The sequence below is a fragment of the Citrus sinensis genome, chromosome 7 (genome assembly GCF_022201045.2).
Source record: "Citrus sinensis cultivar Valencia sweet orange chromosome 7, DVS_A1.0, whole genome shotgun sequence".
Lineage (NCBI taxonomy): Eukaryota > Viridiplantae > Streptophyta > Magnoliopsida > Sapindales > Rutaceae > Citrus > Citrus sinensis.
This window is the reverse complement of record NC_068562.1, coordinates 14,029,405-14,048,686: the sequence shown is the minus strand read 5'-3', so window position 1 is coordinate 14,048,686 and position 19,282 is coordinate 14,029,405. Positions and strand designations below refer to the sequence as shown.

At 31.3% G+C, this 19,282-nt stretch overlaps 1 protein-coding gene across 6 annotated transcripts; it reads right to left on the bottom strand.

Annotated features, from left to right (window-relative positions):
- Positions 1-12,346: 12,346 nt before the first annotated feature.
- Positions 12,347-16,413, bottom strand: LOC102625944 (receptor-like protein 8). Of its 6 annotated transcripts, none has more exons than XM_015529736.3 (6): positions 15,901-16,411; positions 15,663-15,824; positions 15,471-15,551; positions 15,309-15,374; positions 14,614-14,814; positions 12,347-14,151 (listed from the first exon to the last, which is right to left on the bottom strand). In XM_015529736.3, exons 1-6 carry the CDS (start codon positions 16,301-16,303, stop codon positions 12,578-12,580), a joined length of 2,487 nt encoding a protein of 828 aa, XP_015385222.2. In that variant the 5' UTR covers positions 16,304-16,411; the 3' UTR covers positions 12,347-12,577. The 6 variants fall into 6 exon arrangements, with proteins under 6 accessions (XP_015385222.2, XP_015385225.2, XP_015385217.2 ...); XM_015529739.3 differs by having other exon boundaries at positions 12,347-14,148; XM_015529731.3 differs by having other exon boundaries at positions 12,347-14,814; positions 15,901-16,413.
- Positions 16,414-19,282: the final 2,869 nt, after the last annotated feature.

The window sequence follows — 19,282 nt, the reverse complement described above, 5'->3', positions numbered from 1 at the left end:
GATCAATTAAAAAATATTAAAATAATTCCAACGCATAAAATTTATCATTTTTATCGAAATTCGAAATAGAGAAAATATTGAATTACAGAACTTATATTGGATTATGCAAATGGATTGGTTCGAATAAACTTCTTTAATAGGAGGGAGGACAAAAGTGTCTTTACAGCAGATGTAAATGTAAACCTGGGATACGACCTGTTTCAAGTTTCAACGGTGCATGATCTCATTTTCTCAGATAGTGCCTGCATTACAGTTCTTTAAATGTCACAAATACACCTACGATTTCTTGATTTGATACCACGAGATTACTTTCATCAAACGGACATTAATGTTATTAATCGTAAAAGTCGAGGGTATGATGATTTGATTGGCATTAAGGGGTGTATAATCTCGAGGGATTTGATCGTCGTCACGGTTTTGTCAAGGGAAAAAGAGTGTTTTGACAATTTTTGACTGATTTAGCATCCATACACAGCTACCACTTCATATTAAAGATACTTTTACTTTTCCATTTAATTTGTTTTGCTTGCATGATACGCTGACGTGCTTGGGTGCACCAGAGGTGCATGGGAATAACTGTGTGGAATCACTTGATGGACCGATATGCAACAAGAAGATGCTTTGATGATTTGATGATGGCGTTAGCGTACGTTGATATTACATGAATGGTCTTGATCATATCAATCACTTGGTCCTTGTCCTACAGATTATTCTTTACTAGGATAAGTTATATATTTTTATTTTTATTTTTCATAGGGGATTTTAATTGAGACATAAAATCTTGGAAAATATGTGTTATGATTGCGATCTGTAGTGGCGAGGTAACGTTGAACGGAGCTAGGGTTATCGATGATGTGCACGAACAAGTGTAGCTGCTGCTTAGCTTTTAGGCCGACACCCGGTAGGGTTCATAAAATTTTCTGGAGAATTTCATTACACGGTAGAATATGAAATTAGTGTTGTCGAATGTTTAAGAATATTGCAATATAAGCCCAGTGGGTTAATGATCACCATCATGCTAGCAAGTGATTTTGGTAGAAATATACACATATTTAATCGTAAAGTAATGCTAAAGATCTTACATCTAAGTCTTAACTGACATGACAAACATTCATATATTAGATGACTATATAAAATAATAAATAATTTTATATTTACCATACAATAAACGAATGATATTTCATTTTGAGACTTAAATATTGAATCCGTAAAATTATTATTAAATATAAGAATTGGATATGGTGTCGTCTTAGTGTGTATTGTCGGCGACTCAAGTGATGGCGAGTCTATTGAATCTCATTTTTTGTTTTTTGAGGTTGGGCAACTCAACTCTCTCTCTCTCTCTTTTCATATGGTGTTTTTCATTAAGCATGCATTGCTATATTTTCAAGTGTAATATTTTATTATTTAATACCCCCATTTGCCTTTGAGGTGTTCAAATTAATACCAAAGTTGGGCATAATTTTTCTTTGCTAATTGATAAAACTTAATGACTAATGTATAATTATACAAATTCGATGTCAATGTAATTAATCGCTAACTAATTAGCTGATTTAGTAAGTTACCTCGATTAATTATAATTGCTTGTGTCATAAGAAAGCAAAATTGTACAGACATTGTAGAATAAATTTTTAAGAATGACTTCCCATGTATGTATGAGAATAAACAATTGAAATAAATGGAACACCGAGGCTTAATTTAAAATTGAAAGTGAATCGCATGCAAAACAGTGCAACTCTCTTTCTTTTTCTTAGTTCATTTAACAGTAAACGGCAAACACAATGTCAAACAACTTAGATATTCGAGCACACTAATGATCAGTGGTCCATAATATTATTCCATTGATTTATAAATCTATAAACATGTATTATTACATCTATAAACATGTATTATTTAGAATTCTTAGTTGTACTATTACATCTAAGAATTCTAAAACCTGCTCATATGTTCAGCTTGCCATTAACATGCAAAAATGAAAAACCACAAAATAAAACACAGAGGGCAAAAAAAAAAAAAGAGTATATTAGCATTGAATATCTGTTTTGTTCGCTTGTTTATGGAAAGTTTCAATGTGTTGAAGGAAGTGGGGCTTCTCTTTTTTTGATATTTGAAGAAACATTCGGTTGGGACAAAAAAGAATGTCGGTCTATAAGTCTCAAAGCACACACTTATCACAGAGAGAGAGAGAGAGATTTAGAAGAAAGGAAAATTAAATATGGGGTTCCCAAGATTGCAAGAGGGGATAGTGAAGCATGCGAAAATTTTAGGGTTTTTCTAGTAAACTCTTTCTTTGGACTCGGAGATTTTCTCTCTTGGTAAGGGAGAAAGAAAGAAAGAGAAAGTGGGCAAGAAAATCCCAAGAAGAAACAAGACAAAGAAACTATGCTATTATGATAGCTTTATGATCTCTTGTACTTTGGAATTAGAAGTGTGTAGTATTGGTGCAAGCGCGCAGCTCCCTGGCTTATATGTTATGTGTATGTGTGCGCATGGGAAAATGCAGAGATCAGAGAGATCGAAATTTATTGCAATAACTTTAAAACACTTGTTTCTTCTTTTTTTGTTCTACTTTGAGTCAATTGATAGGTCCGCTTTCGAATATTCATTCTTAGCTTTGTTTGAATTTTCATGAGAATGGTAAAATTTGAGGTACAGAAGAGCAATGGTCAAAACTAAAAGCTGCTTTCTGATGATTGATTGGTGTACCCCAAAACACCAGTTTAATCCCTTAATTTGATATTTAATTTTATTTACGCTAATGAATGGTGAGTTATTGTCACTGAGTGGACATTTGTTGGGCTGTCGGCTAAATTTGAAAGTAGCCTGGCCCAAATTGATCCGGGGCCTAGATACATAATAGACCATTTTTTTAATGAAATTTATTTGATTTTGAATTATTTGAATGATATTTATTTTCTATTTTTTAAAATCAGCATTTTACTTTGTGTGGGTTAGACTGTATTAAAGTAAGAGGCTGTATGTTAAATGTCTGAAATTTCAAACTTATTAATTTCAGACTTTTTCTAATGCTTGTTTGTTTTTTAAAAATTATGTCTGTTTTTTAGATATTTACATCTGAACAGAAAAAGTAAACTCCTGTGACTTTTATCTAAATGAAAAAAAATCTAAATGACAAGTAAATATTATATTCCAAAAATATCTACGTAAAATAACTTATTTCATAAACTATAAAATATAATCCTCTTTTTTTGCTTTAATTTATAATGACATAAATATCAAATAACTAAATTTAAGATGTTTTTTATTGTAAAAATAAATAAGATGCTACTTACATTAAGATATTAAAAAAAAACGACCATGTCATTCAGATTTTCGTAATCAGACCCATTTAAATTTCAAACAAAACAACAAACATTAACTAAATCTTTTACTTAAATTTTTTTTCAGATCACATGCAATCTAATGGTGGATGAATTAACTTCGTCATTAAATGATATTTCTATTTTCAATACTTATCATTGTATTTTATAAAATCAATTCATCAAAATTTGTATCAGACTTTAAAGTTAAAATAGACCCACACCTTTGTGCTCATCTATAGTATCTATCTATCTTATTTACCATACTGTTGTGTTGCAATATATTATTATATTTATGTTTGGATAAAATCAATATTCATTTGTGTGGACCAACATTTTGTACTCGTAGATTGTTCAGTATTCATTTACACAATGTAATTGACTTTTGTTAATACCTCTCAATGTTAGATTTCAACATGGATATTATCATATTACCCACTTAAGCCTCACAATGTTGTATTACCTTTAATGATAACCTGCAGCTTATTTTGATCTTATTCTACAAGCATCTCTCAATTTTCGTCATATTTTGTTATTATCATCACGAATTAATAATCTTCCGTGGAAAGAACAAGCGCAGTTCATTTCCGATGGCAGCAATTGAATCGTTGAAATGGGCGAAAACATCAGCTGGTCTTGTTGGCAGTGGAGGAGGAACGACTTATATCCCACATCGAGCAAATTAAAATCAATTTGACTCTTTATAGATAGCTTGACATCAAACTTCTATCACCGGGCTCAGTAACGCGAGCCTGTAACCAAGTGGGGCATTAAGGTGTTTGGACGTTGGCTGGACCATCCAAGTTGGGCCTGGTGGGTGCGATACCGGCCCGCCCAATCCAAGTAATGAGTGATCCACGTGGTCCGGGCGAAGGCCTGGATCACTTGGATGCTAAAGTGGAGGGAACCGCGTGAGGCTGGTTTCACAGAGCAGCGACGACCTCCCGCTCTTGTCAGTGGATGGATAACGGGTCGGTTCCCAGTTGGCTCGCTCGTACTTGGATAGTCTCCCTCAATAGAACAAACACTTTTAGAGTTTTATTTTATTTTTTTATATTATTAGATCATTATAATAAGTTCAGAGAGAGAACTCATGTTAAAATAATATCAAATGCCTTAAAAGATGTGGTCAAAATTTTTTTTATTTGAGTAGTCACTTAAGATCAACTTTTGATATTAATTAACTTAATATTATCGCATTATCCATTAGACCATATTGTGTATCATTATAATAAATTTTGAAAAAAAAAACTCATATTAAAATAAGGCAAGTGCTAAGTTACATTCAATGTAACTTACACAATTCATCTCAACCACATAAAATTATGGGACTCGCAATTCATGTGGTTGAGATGAGTTGTGTATGTTACATTAAATGTAACTTAGAGACTCCCTTAAAATAATATCAAATGTCTTAAAAGACATGATAAAAAAATATTTATTATTTTCAGTTGGCTAGTTACTCAAGATCGATTTGATGGGAAATCATACTTGAGCTTCATTCACATGCTATATTTTTTAAATCATAAATCAATTAATGAAAAGAAATGCAATATCGCGTGGACTCATTCACATGTTATTTCCTTATTCATTAAGCTACATGCACTTGTTCATTGCGTTGGAAAAAGAATATATAAGTTTAAATTAAAACTCTTAACATGAGATTTATTGTTTGTTTTTTCAAATGTCTGGATGGAGATGATATATAGAATTACTTCCAAGAACGACTCCCATACAATTTTTTTCAAAAGATGCCCCAAAAAAATGACTAAACGCCAACGCTTAAGTTTATTTAGGACTGAAATTTGGATGATCGTGGGTGTGAATGTATTGAATTAGCGACTAATCAAGTTGTTCTTACAGGATAATAATAAAATGATATAGTTGTTCTAATTCAACTCTTAAAATATGGGCTTACAAATGCAATCGTTCTTTTTTTTTTTTTCTCTCCAAAAGAAAAAAAATTAAAATAAAGTTATCTTAATTGATGTAGTATACTTTATGTACGTGACAATCGTACAAAATAAAAATCACCATATTTTATTGAAATGATAAAATAAGTAACCATTTATTGTTAAAGTTATTCTTGATTGAGTATCACTAGGCGTGTTTTTCTACAATTCATTGATTTTTCCCTTTCAATTGCATTTTAAACCGGTTCTGTCATTTATAAAGATCTTAGCGGACTGATCCTCGATTAGCTAGCCAAAGCATTTCATTTTACAGTCTCTCTGTCATACAGATGTAGCTCAAGAAACAGTTATGATATTGGGAGAAAGACATTTTAACCCGCATCAGCTAAATAACAATACATATAGGACTTGTTTGGTTGTTGTATTAAAACTATTCATTACATTAAATTTATACAAGCCTATGTTTGGTAGATAAAGAACTACAGTATCATTTTATTTTTTCTTCCCTTTTGCTTTTGTTTTATTATAGTAGTAATAATAATAATAATATAACTTTTTAATTTAATATAATATTATATAATATTTTTATTTTTACATTATAATTTATTAATAAATTTATATTCATTATATTTATTATAAATATCTAAATTTGAATAATATTAATTTAAAATAAATAATAATATTAATATTAATACAATTTAAATATATTAATATAATATAAAATATTATATAAAACATTATATTATATTATATAATATTTAATTTAAATTAATCACAAAAAATTAATATAGTATACTGTAGCACCAAATATTGCACAATATTATTATAATACAGTGCTAATACAATACAACATAATACAATATATCAAAATTAAAAAATACAATACGGCATAATACAATACAGTGTGCCAAATGCACCAATTGCGCTTTATAAAGTGCTTAGTTGAGATTGAGAGTGCTTGAAATTTAGCTGGACCATCCCAGGTTCGGCCCGTTGGGTTTGGCGCTGGCTCACCCAATCCAAGTTGGTATTGGACCTTGTGGTCTGGACTAGAGGCGGCTAATGGGCTGTGGGCATGCATGGCACAGACCATTTAAGGAGGCCCATCTATGCCGTGGGCCGGCATGGGCAAAAAAAAAAAAGTTTGAGGCTTGCCACGGCCAATAGGCAAGGCACAAACGGGTCGTGGGCCGTGCCGGCCCCAATAATTTTTTTATTTGTATTTAAATATAATTTTCCTAATGGCATTATTTTTTAGTTTTAAAATTATAAAAACTCTAATTTGTTAAAAAAATCAATTTTGATTGTAATTTGTAAATTAATTTATTTACAGTTATTAAATTTGATTACAATTAAGATATAATAATAAGAATAAATACTAATATTTGATAAACGATAGAATAATAACATCTTAGAAATTAAAAACACTTAACAACTTAAATTCAAAATATAAATAATACATGATAACAAAATATTTTTAATGAGGTGCGTTAACACCAGCTCTCATCCTTTGATTAAACTCGTTAATACCTTCAAATATGGGTTGACATCGATTAATATGACACTTTAAGGATCTCGTGCCATCATAGACACTATAGCGAAATATGTTTTTGTAATAGTTGCACTGAAGCTTTTGCACCTCGTCCCTGATTCAATTAATGTAAAAATGATAAAAAACTTTTAGGCGAGGACGAGGACTTTTGAATTCATAGCCTTGAGGAGGATGGTGCTCATTGCCTTCAGGCTCAGGATGAGGATACTCATTTTGATTGTTATTATCTTCCATTAAAAATTCAAAGTAAATGACTGATAAGAGGAGTTTAGAATTTTAGGTGAACGAATGAGTGATAGGAGGAGTCAATGTGAATTTATTTATAGTGAATTTAAAAATATGAGTGTGTGTATGTTTAAAACGTGTGAACTATAGTATATGTATTTTAATAATATGGGTTATATTTAGTAATTTTAATATAAGCCATTTTTTGTAATTTAAAAACATACGTTTTGAAATGTGTGTTATAGTTATAACTTATATGTATAATGTATTAGTATCACATTTCCATGTGTCTTAATTTTAAATGTTAAAAAAAAGTGAAAGATGACCAAAAACAAAAAGTGAAAGTCACTTTTTATTATTTTAACATGTCATTGTCACTTTATCACATACCTAAAGTATTTGGCCGCGTAACATTGTGACAATGACAATTCAAAATCAGCTTGCCTTTTTTTTAAAAAAAAGTAAGTTTGAATAAATGTTAGCTAAGTAAATTTAGCCAAAAAAGAAGTATTTTATTGATATTACACATCTACACATGCTCTTTTTCCTTTTTTTTTTAAATGAAAAAATGAGAAAGTGAAGTGAACTAATGAAATCATCATTTTTTTTCTTTCACATTTCAAAAAATTATCAATTTGTCTCCCTCTCTTTCTCTTTATGTCATTTGCAGCTTCCAGCCATTTCTAGCCGTTGCAGCAAATTATAGCCGTTGTCAAATTTCAGTATATTAAAATCCAATTGAACCGATTTTCCAACACATATTCTCAACTCATTCTATTTTATTCTTGAATTCATCTTTTGCTATTACAAAACATATGGCTCATTCTGGAAATTATGAACTTGATCCAAATTTCAATTTTGTTCAAGTGGGGCAAGATGTAGAATTGATAGGGCATCAATATAATCAGTGTTTAAATGAATCTCAAGTCCAAAGTGCATGTGCATCTATTTTTAATATTGTCGGTACTTCTTCAAAGTCTAACAAAAGAGCAAAACCTTCAAATGTTTGGAAATACTTTACAATTAAGGAAGGAGTAAATTCCAAGCTCAAAAAAGAAGAATTGGCGTTTTGTTTATTTTGTCATAGTTCTTTGTCTTTTAAGTCTAATGGTGGCACTAGATATCTCAAGCGCTATTCCAATAAGAGTTGTGCAAAATACAATGCAAAAGACCCATGATAAAGTGAGCTTTCACAACATGGATCTGAGGGGGAGATGGGGTCATTTTTATATAATGACAAGGAGAACCAAATTGGTTTAACACTGTCCATGGTAGCTGCTAAACAACCGTTGCTATTTTTGAAGGACATGCACTTTGAACATTATATGGCAAGGTATGCTCAACCTCAATTTAGAAGAGTTCCTAGAAATACAATTAAATGTTATATGGAGCATGCTTATGCAAAAAAGAAAATGAATTTGATTTCAAATTTTTATGATTTTAAAGGTATTATTTCTGTTACTTTTGATTGCTGGACTGGAACTAATAATATGGGTATATTTGTGTGACATTGCATTTCATTAATGAAAATTGGATTTTGGAGAAACAATTGCTCGCATTTCGTGAATTAGATTACCCTTATACTGGAGCTCAAGTTTTTAATGCTATTTTGGGTATTTTTCGAGAATATAATGTTATTGACTAAATTTTTAGCATAACTTGATAATGCTTTTGCAAATGATGTTTCTATGAACTATTTTTTGCGCAATATTACACTAGCATGTGGCTCACAAATTTTTTATATTAGATGTGTTTATCATATTATTAATTTGATTGTTCAAGATAGTTTGGAATTTATGAGTGGTAGTCTCTTTAAAGTTAGAGAAGTAATACGTATGTCGAGATCACCTTTTAAATATCAAGAATTTTATAAGAACACATTACCTCTTTATGGATTGAAAAATAAAAAATTCAAACTTGATATTAAAACTTGTTCAAACTCCACATATTTGATGTTAGCTTCTTGTGCAGATTACAGTGATGCCCTTACTACTTATGCTAATTATAAGTTAGGTGTGGGTAGTATTACTGCTTATGATTGGAATATTGCATTTAGATTTTTGAATTTTTGAAAAGTGTTTTATGATGAAACTCTTGCTTGTTCAATAGTGTATGAACCATCTTCATCTAAAGTGTTGAGTCATTTATGTAATATCAATGATATTTTAGCCCATCACAAAAATGATGTATATCTTGCATATGCATGTGAAAAAAATGAAAGAGAAATATTTGAAATATTGGAAATATTAGAAAAATATTCCACATTTGTTTGTTTGTGCATCTCTTATGGATCTTGAGTTTAGTCTACATGGAACACAAGTTTTAGTTGAAGGGATAGCTGAAAACTTGGACACAACAGTTGATACTAATATGAGTGAATATTTAACATTAATAAAAGATTTTTTTTTAATAGTTATGAACTAAAATATGGATCAACCTTGAATAGATCACAATCAACACCATCTAAAGCAACTCCTATTCGATTTGAAAATGCAGCAATGCATTTGATTCAAAAAGGTAAGGCCCTAGTTGGTAGTGGTACAATTAATAGTTACATTGTTGAAAATAAACTACAAAAATAGTTTAAGTTTCAAGAGATATTAAATACACAATTTGCAAATATAGATATTTTGGCATTTTAGAAAAAAAAAAAAGGTCATCGTATTTCCTGTGTTATCGATAATAGCCCGTGATTTATTAACCCCTCCAATCTCAACTATAGCTTCAGAGTTTACTTCTAGTACAAGTGGCAGAGTGTTAAATGATCGTCGGTCAACTTTAGCCGGAAAGACATTAAACAGTTTGACGTGTCTTCAAGATTGGGAGGCTGTAGACCGTTGTACACAACATCGTTGGCATAATGAATTAGTTAAGGAGATGTCATCTTTGAATATGGAACCAGTTACAATTCATTGTGATGCAATTGTTGATGATGACGACGACAACGATGACAATACTCGTGTTGAAGTTGATGACAGTGAAGATGAAGATTAAAATTTATGAATAATTTTAATATTTGAAATGGTTGTAAAATGCAAATGATAGATAGTTCAGTAGGTGGCAATCTAGTTGAGCTTTGCTGTAAACTATAATGATGCAAATTACACCACATTTTATTTTACTTGTGATTTAAAGCTTTTATTTCATAAAAATAATTTTTATTTATCTATCAATAATATTATTTTTTATTTAATTGAGTAATATTTCTATTTGTTCTTTAAAGTTTAAATTATTAATAATGATTAAAGCATTCATAATTTTAAATGTAAATTCATTCAATTAAATTTAAATTAACTAACTTAATACATTTATCAATGTGAGCATGTATTAATTTTAAAGAAATAAATGAAAAATTAGAAATTTATATTTTAGAATATGATATAAAATTTGAAATTTGTTTATTACTTTTTATCATTTGCATGACAAAAAATATTAATAAGCAAAAAATTAAATTTTGGTGTGCCTAGTGGGCCGACATGATGGGCCCCTAATAGGCCTGTACTCGTGCCGTGCCCAAACAAAGGGTCCGGCATTGCCGTGCCCAAGGCCCGGTGGGCCAGCATGGTCCATTGACCACTTCTAGATTGGACAATGGATAACAGGTTGGTTCCCAAAGTGTTAGCTTCATTATTTGAACATTTCTTTTTTCATCAAATTTTATTAATAAGTTATAACTATAGAATGACTCGATCAATTGTATCAGTGTTTTAATCATGGTAATGTTAGACATGTTTAATACATAAGTTATATTCATAGTTTATTTTTTCATGAATACTTTTTGATATTTTTAGACTCCCGCAACTTCATTTTACGCAGAAATTCGGGCTATTATTGAAGCGATAGAAATTGCTTATTGAAATGGCTGGGTTTGGCTAGAGAGTAATTTCGCAAACTGAATCAGCTTACCTCGTACTCTATTGTTTTTTCATTGGGATTAATCTGGGGGCTATCAAAAAGTTTATTCATGAGGTTGCCTCATGTATTAGGGATTGGTTCCAAATTTTCCACGCTTTTTTAGTATAATTAAGCTTGACATTTCTTCACAAAACAAAAAAAAAATTAAACTGTACACAAGTACGAGTACTGTATATATATAACACAAACATGAATTACAACTTTTAATTGAAGGATGAGGTTATGTGAATAAATTAAGTTAGTTTTTAAATTTATCATTTAATATTTTATTGAGTCATTAATTTATCACTGAACAAATTTATATCTAAGGACAAGAAAATTTAATAAACTGTTAAAAAATATTATTTACACGACAAACATTATCTACTACTTCTTTAAGGGGGAGAAGTGCAACAAAGTTGACGGGAAAAATGTTTTCGAACCCCCAAAAGAAAAAAAAACCATTTATCTCTTTATTATAAACTATTTTATCATTTAAAATGTGAAAATTTTGAGATCAATTAATAGTAGTATTGAGGATACTATGAAGTAAACTACTATATCAATTAGTCTTGGGAAAAAAAAAATTGACATAAATATAATGGAATTAGAAATACAAATATCTGTTTGAATTAATGTTGATAATCTAGGAACTATTAAAGACATAGTAGAAGGGGACTGAGTGAAATAAACCAGAGAAGTTAAATGTTTCTCGTTTGTTAAGGAAGCTCACACTAGCTTTGTAGTCAACAAAGCGGAGGATTATAGCAACAACTTCATACCATTACAGATTGATGATATGAGCTGCCAGCTGGCACCTGGAAGTTATGTAATCACTGGTGGCACGTGATGTTTAGCTAGAGAGCCAAGTCTTTGGCATTTGTATATAAACTCCTCTCGTGTACATATTCAGTATTTAGAAATGAAAATAATTGATTAAGCATGTTACTAGAAGCTTCTCAGATCTAGAAATCGTTTTCTGTAAACTTCTCATTTTCTCAGCATCCAAACAAGTCAATCTGATTCTTTAACTCAATCGTATAAAATGAAGTTCGAGCATTCACAAAATTCAGCAGATGCAACTGCAAATGATAGTGCGATCAATAAAATTCTTTATGGAAAATAAAAAGGCAAACCAAACTCGACACCTCAGTCCAATGATCAAGGACAGCAAACCCATATTAATTGGTTTTAATAATTTGGATTAGGATTCTCTCATGAGCTCATTTTTATCTGAGCAAATTCTATTAATATGATTGGTGGTTAATAAATTAAAAAAAAAATAGTTAAATCTTAATTATTCACTTACACAAAAACACATGTGGAACAAAATCTGTAAAAGATCGGGAGTTCTCAGATCAGGAGAGGATCTTGATCCTAATAATTTAGATTGAGATTTGTAATTCATTATCTCTCAAATTAGTTGGTGTTAGTCTTGGAGCTTGTGAAATCTTATTCATTAATTTCGAATGGAATTGACCAACCAAGAGCATTTAGTTACATGTAACCTATGTCCTAATGAAAACATTTGAAAGAACTTGGAAACTCGAGTAAAGTTTTAGAACCAAATTGGGAATTCAAACAAACACATACACTTATACGTACCAAGTTTCCAGAAAAGGTAACAGTATGAATAACACAGCATAAACATACCATACAATGGCCTAGCGTGATCACCGACACAAAACATATTTGGAAAGCCAATAGTACCATGTGTTAATACATCTATCAATGGAATAGAACCACAGTCTGCGCCAATATGAGTTTATCCAAAGGATCGCAATCAATACCAATATGACTGTCACGTAGGATGCTCCAAAACTCGAATACAATGTCACCATATCAATTGCAGATTCATCATCATCTTCTTCTTCTTCTTCTTCTTCTGCTCCACTTGCTTGGGTTGTTGTCGGCTTTAATGTTCTGCTGTATTTCTGTTGTATGAGCCAGGCACAAAGACTGGGGTTACCTCTATAACTGCTCTCATCAAACGTGGCAAACTGCCCTTTGTCCGGAGTTCGGCCGGACAAGTTGTTGTATGACACGTTGAAGATTGATAAAAAGTTGAGTGCGGTCAGTTGAGGAGGAATTTGGCCAGTCAACTTGTTGTAGGAAATGTCCAGGCTCTCTATCATTTTTAGATTGGAAAAGCTCTCTGGTATAGAACCTGACAGGGAATTATTAGACAAATTTAAAGCAAGAATTGCTTGAAGTTGTCCAATATCTGATGGGATTTCTCCTGTCAATTGGTTGCACGATAAATCCAGTCCAGTCACGCGGTTAACGTTGCTACCATTGTAAATCTCATATCTATTCTTCATCGCAAATTCTATTTCTACTCGTTCATCTATTGCGGCACGTTTTTCTAGAGCAGACAGCCACCGCCACATACCAAACATAGTATTGGAACTGCGGTTATTACCAAGGGAACCAAATTCTATCTCCTCATCTAATTCTGGAGAATTAAGTTTGGATCCATTCAAAACATCATCACTTCCTACTCTCCAGGACAACACATTTGCAAAGCAGGGAGGTATTGATCCACTAAATTTGTTACGTGAAAGATCCATCATTGCTAACTTTTGTAATTGACACAACTGATCAGGAATTGGTCCTTGTAGATGATTCCCTCCCAACAAAAGAAAGCGCAGATTTGAATGCTCATTGATTTGATGAGGAATCCTCCCAGAAAATGTATTATCCCTCAAATTTAGAGTCACTAACTTGCAGCTTCTAAACAATTCACCTGGAATTAACCCATTGAGAGCATTCTTTTGCAGAGAAAGGTGCTCCACCGATGAAAGATTTAAGGAAGATGCCATAGGTCCAGACAACCTATTTTCAGAGATGTCCAAAATTCGAAGCCTTTCAAGATTGTTGAGTTGGACTGGAACATTACCTTCCAAATGATTTTTTGACATTGAAAGAATCTCAAGCTCTGATGAGAAGTTACCCATCCAGTGAGGAATATGGCCAGATAATATGTTGTTGGATATATCTAAGACCTGCAATGAAGTCGAGCTCAACAAGCCGTCTTTAATCTTCCCACTGAAATTGTTGTTTTCGAAGTATAAATGCCGCAGTCGAGTCAAGTTCATATATTCCGAAAAAAATTGGCCCTCGAAATTGTTATTTGATAGGTCCAACAATTCTAGTGAGAAGCAACCGGTGACAACAGATTGGGACAATCCTCCAGAAAAGTAATTTCTAGACAAATCCAGTAAACTTAGTTCTTTCATCTCACCTACTGAATAAGGAATATTACCTTCAAAACAGTTTTTTGATATATCCATATACAACAATTTCTGAAGGATAACACCCATATTCTGGGGGAGCTTACCCCTGAAATTATTACAAGAAATATCTAGATGATGAAGAAAATCGTGTTTGGCCTTGGGCAGTTGAAGAATTCCTGAGAATGAGTTGTTCTTCAAAAGCAAAACTTCTAATTTTGGGTTGTTCCGTAACAACCAAGTTGGGAAATTGCCAACCAACTTATTATGAGAGAGGTCAAGGTATTTTAAGTGGTACTGGTGTAAAAGAAAGTCAGGATAACTGCCATTCAAGTTGCATTTGGTTAATCCGAGAACAATCAATTGAGATGTAGGCAGCCAATTTTCAGTTTTCACATGCAACGTATTGTTTCTTGTTGAGAGTAGCAAGCCCTCAAGCTTTGAATGATTAGCCAAGGAACTGAGGGGGAACATACCTTCAAAGTTGTTGTGAGAAAGATCCAAATATTCAAGTGAGGTGAGGTTGCTGATAACAGAAGGTAGGCTCCCATTTAATTGATTAGAAGAAATATCAAGAATCTTGAGGCGGGTTAAGTTCTTGAGACAAGTAATAAGAGGGCTCCCAATAAAATTTCTTTCAAGATTCATTTCAAAAAGATTCTTCAACTCACATATTCCTAAAATTCAGAATAAAAGTGTTAATATTAAAAAAAAACACAAACAAATTAAAAAAGAAAAAGTAAGTTTTGTAGATTTCTATAGTGAATTCAAAATATAAAAGTAATATCATTTATTATAAAAAAACAAATAAATAAAAGCAATAAGCTTCAAACAAATTAAAAGATGAAAAAAGTAAAAATGAAATAGTGCAAGACTGATAAGCTGCCAAGAAATGAAAGCAAATAATTTGCATTACATTGTCATGTGATTTGATGTTGATTGCAAAAGCGTTTCAATTGACCTAAGAACAAATATACTGATCTGTGATTACACCCCACTTCAAGCATTTGTTGTACGTCAAATCAACAATGCATAAATTGGGAAGAGGATATTTCCACCCTAAAATTTTTGTAAATCCACCACAATTTAAAAAATTATTTACAAAAATTTGCATTTTTTGAAAAAGGCCATTTAACTACACGAAAACTGAAGTGGATTGTTGCGGTATTACCTTGAATTGTAGTTACTCCACAAAATCTTAGATGCAATCTTTTCAAGTTTGTCAGATTTGCCAATCCTAAAAGAATAAAAGAAAGAAAATATTACATTAATTAAAATTGTTTGAGAAGGTTAATGGTGATCACTGCACTTGATAACATTGTCGTTAACTTACCCAACCTTGTTAAAGAGCCACTAGTTATATTGAAGTTGCCACTTAAATCCAACACCCGCAGGTCTTGCAAATTTGCTAATCCTGCTCAGAAAACATAATTTTTTTTCCTTCGATCAAGACAATATACGTACATGTATTTTCAGAGATTAAACTTGCCTGAAATGCAAATTTGCCGGCCTGAAACGTACATACCTTGATTGGTTTGAGAACCTTCAATTCTATTCCAATGAAGAATCAAAGTGCAAAGTGAAGGTAGTGTATTCAGATACGAGAATATGCTGTCGTCGAAGTAATTACGACCGAGAACTAGGATCTTCAGTTGCTTCAAACTCCTTAAGCTATCGTAAGCTGCAACTGCATATGAAGTATTATTATTAGTTAATCACTGAACGAGAAAATAATTATGAACGAGAAATATATATACACACACCTTTACTATCGTAGGAGAAATTATTGACAGATAAGTCAAGGCTTTGTAATTCTTCTAGAGGATGAAACAATGACATATTCAGAAGCGGAAACCAATCATAAGGGTAGTTCAATCTCGTTGTATTCTTGAGTGAGAGTTGCATCACTCTTCCTGTGGTGGCGTTGCACTTCACTCGCTGCCAATGACAACAATCAGACGGCATTCCATCATCGTCCTCGTCATCAACCCATGAAGAAAGAATAGAATCTTTATATTCGATATCACTGGCTGATATGAAGAAGCTCTTGATCTGCAGCAGAGCAGTCCTCTCTGTTTCCAAGCATGCTTTGAATCCATGCTTTTCATTCATCAAAACAGTAATCATAATAACTGATATTGACAACCTAACAAAGGAGGTTTCCATTGCAAATCAACCTTTCTTTTAGTTAATTCGCTCTTGAATTTATAAATATTTTATACTAAAACGTTTATCACACCCCTTGCAATTTCAATGGCTGAGGAATACCAACCACTCAACCCGACAGAAGTCAAAGTATATGGATAAGCGGTGATATAATTGTGATTAGGTCCCCACAATGACGTTCAATGAAAATTATAGTGGAAACACACACATGCATGATGCATTTGCATTTGGTTTCTGGACTAAAGAAAATTGATGTGATGAAAACGTACGTTTTCTCCTTTATAATTTTAATAAGGTGGGGTTGGATCGATGTGAGACCCCTAAATTATTGCTTACAAACAAAATGTGAAAATTACAGTTCGCCCGACGAAAACAAAAATGGAAAGACACAAGGGGAAAAAAACAAAAGAAGTGTTGGTTTTTACTAAGGCATAAAAATTGAGATGGTTGAGAGTATGAGCGGGCAAAAAACATTCAATGGCTATATATAAAAAATAAAAATGATAAAATGCATTTGATTGGCGTTGTTACTAGTGGAATTTTCAGTCTGTAAAACAATTGCACTTGTTTTTTTACTAATTACAAAGAAGTGTAGAAAATGCACTTTTTGTTTTCATGATTAATGACTATTGACTAACGAGACATCAACTGTTTCTTTTTAATATTTTTAGCAAACAATTTTCAGGGTTCCACAATTAAGTGAAGAGTAGTAAAATAGTTTTTTCTTATTATATATTCACATTAACCATCATTGTTCTTATACAAATTTAACTGAAGTTAAAAAAAAAAAGTGTAATCCAACATAATTTTTTTTCCTTTTTTTCCTACAAAGTATTAATATCATTTAATATTGTAGTGATAATTATTGATATTTAAAAGATCTAAACCAAATATAATTGAAAATGAACATGAAATATTATTATTATATATTCTTCATATTATTTACACAAAGAATGAGCCTATAAATAGGCTTACCTAAAGCTAAACTAAGAAACTGAATAAATACAAAATGGCATAAATTGTAGGATTTATGATTAGTATTAAAAATTGTTTAATTATCAAGTGATAATATATTATTTTATGCTTAATGATTAGTATTAAAAATTGTTTAATTATCAAGTGATAATATATTATTTTATGCTTATGTTATAATTTATATTTGTGTTTATGTATTATATTAGGAATTATTAATTATGTTTTAAATATATTTAATTTTGTGTATTTTTATGTGTTTATTAGGAAAAATATTAATTTCACATAATTCGAGGCTCCAAACAGATAAACGGAGGTCAAATTTGGATTCCGAAGGTCCGAAAATCTTAAGATCAGTTAAGATCGACTTCAAATTGGGCTTGTATAAAAAACATTGACTTTTCTGTTGACCGAACACTGATTGGATGATGAAATGAGCTTACAATAGATATGAGTGCATGGAATAGCTGGCAATTTTGACTAAATCTCAACCGTTCATGATTTAATGGCCATGATTGTGTCACGTGGCAATGGTTGGTGAAGCAAGTTATAGGATCCGAATCTTTGTATTCAGGTCGACCCGATCCACCCATTAACCCGCCAAATCTCAACCGTTCTTTGGTCAAATCGGACGAGTCAAACGATGCCACGTGTGATGTTGACTTTTGAAGTTTGACCAGCCATTGGATCTTGATCTAAAGGTTGTGAGGAGCACATGCATGAAGCTTATGATGGACCGCAACACACTGGATTATGAATTTATTTTTTTATAAATAGACTAATAGAGCCTCATTTTATGTTTTTAATCATCTCTCTACAACTCTCTTCTTCTTAAATTCTCTCCATCTCCCTGGAATCTTGATTTTCAGATGTGTTTTTAATATTTTATATAATTATTTTTATAAATAAAATTAGTTTTATTTTCAATCTTAGTTGTTTTTATTACGTTTAATTATAAGTAATTCAATTTTAATATTTATTTTTATTTCAATTATGCTTAACTGAATATTATTAGTTAGGGGAAGGTGAAACTCTTAGGAAATAAATATGATTTAATCAAATTCTATTTTTAATTTTATAAGTTAAATTATTTTCTATTTAATTTTATATTTTGAAATTTTGATTTATTATAGACAAACAAATGAATTTGGCACAATAAATTCTTAAGATCTTAATATAAGGTATGGTGAAATGGTATTTTGACTTATTGTAGACAAATTAAATTTTGGCACAATAAATACTTAATCCATCATAAAATTAAAGGGAAAATAATAATAATTTATATAATTAATCTTTTGGGTAATAAATCTTAAAAAAATGGCAAAAAGAATTTATTAAGTTTTATTTACTTCTAAGAGTGGATCCACAACCCTAACTAGTTCAATTTCATAGTTTCATTTAAATTAAGTTGTTTATATTCAAGTTTTAATTTCAATTTTTAGATAAAATAAAATAAACAAATTAAATCTTTTCTCTGTGGATTGACCTTGGACTCATCGAACTATAATACAATAAGACACTCTTATACTTAGGAGTTTAAAATTACTTTTAAGTTGTGTCAATTTACATTATCATAATCTTGGGAATTAATGGAGATTGGTTGGATGAGTGATTCTTGCTTAACATCCCCCTCTCAAACTTAAGATGGTATGGTAAAAGAGACTTGGTGAAAAGATCAGTTGTGTTATCTTGAGAGGATACAAATTGAAGCGAGATGATACCTTGGACGCAATGTTAGAGAATAAAATGACAATCTATCTCTATGTGTTTAGTGTACTCATGGAAGACATCCTCGTGAGCGACCTCAATGGCACTTTTATTGTCATAATAAAGAGATGTAGCTCCATTATGACTTTATGAGTAACTCCCATGTTCCCTAGTAATCGACGAAGCCAAACAACATGTTAAGTTGCATTAGCAAGTGCCCAATACTCAGCCTCAACAGTAGACAAAGCAACAACATTTGTTTGTTATTACACTAAGAAATAAGTGAACCACCTGAAACGA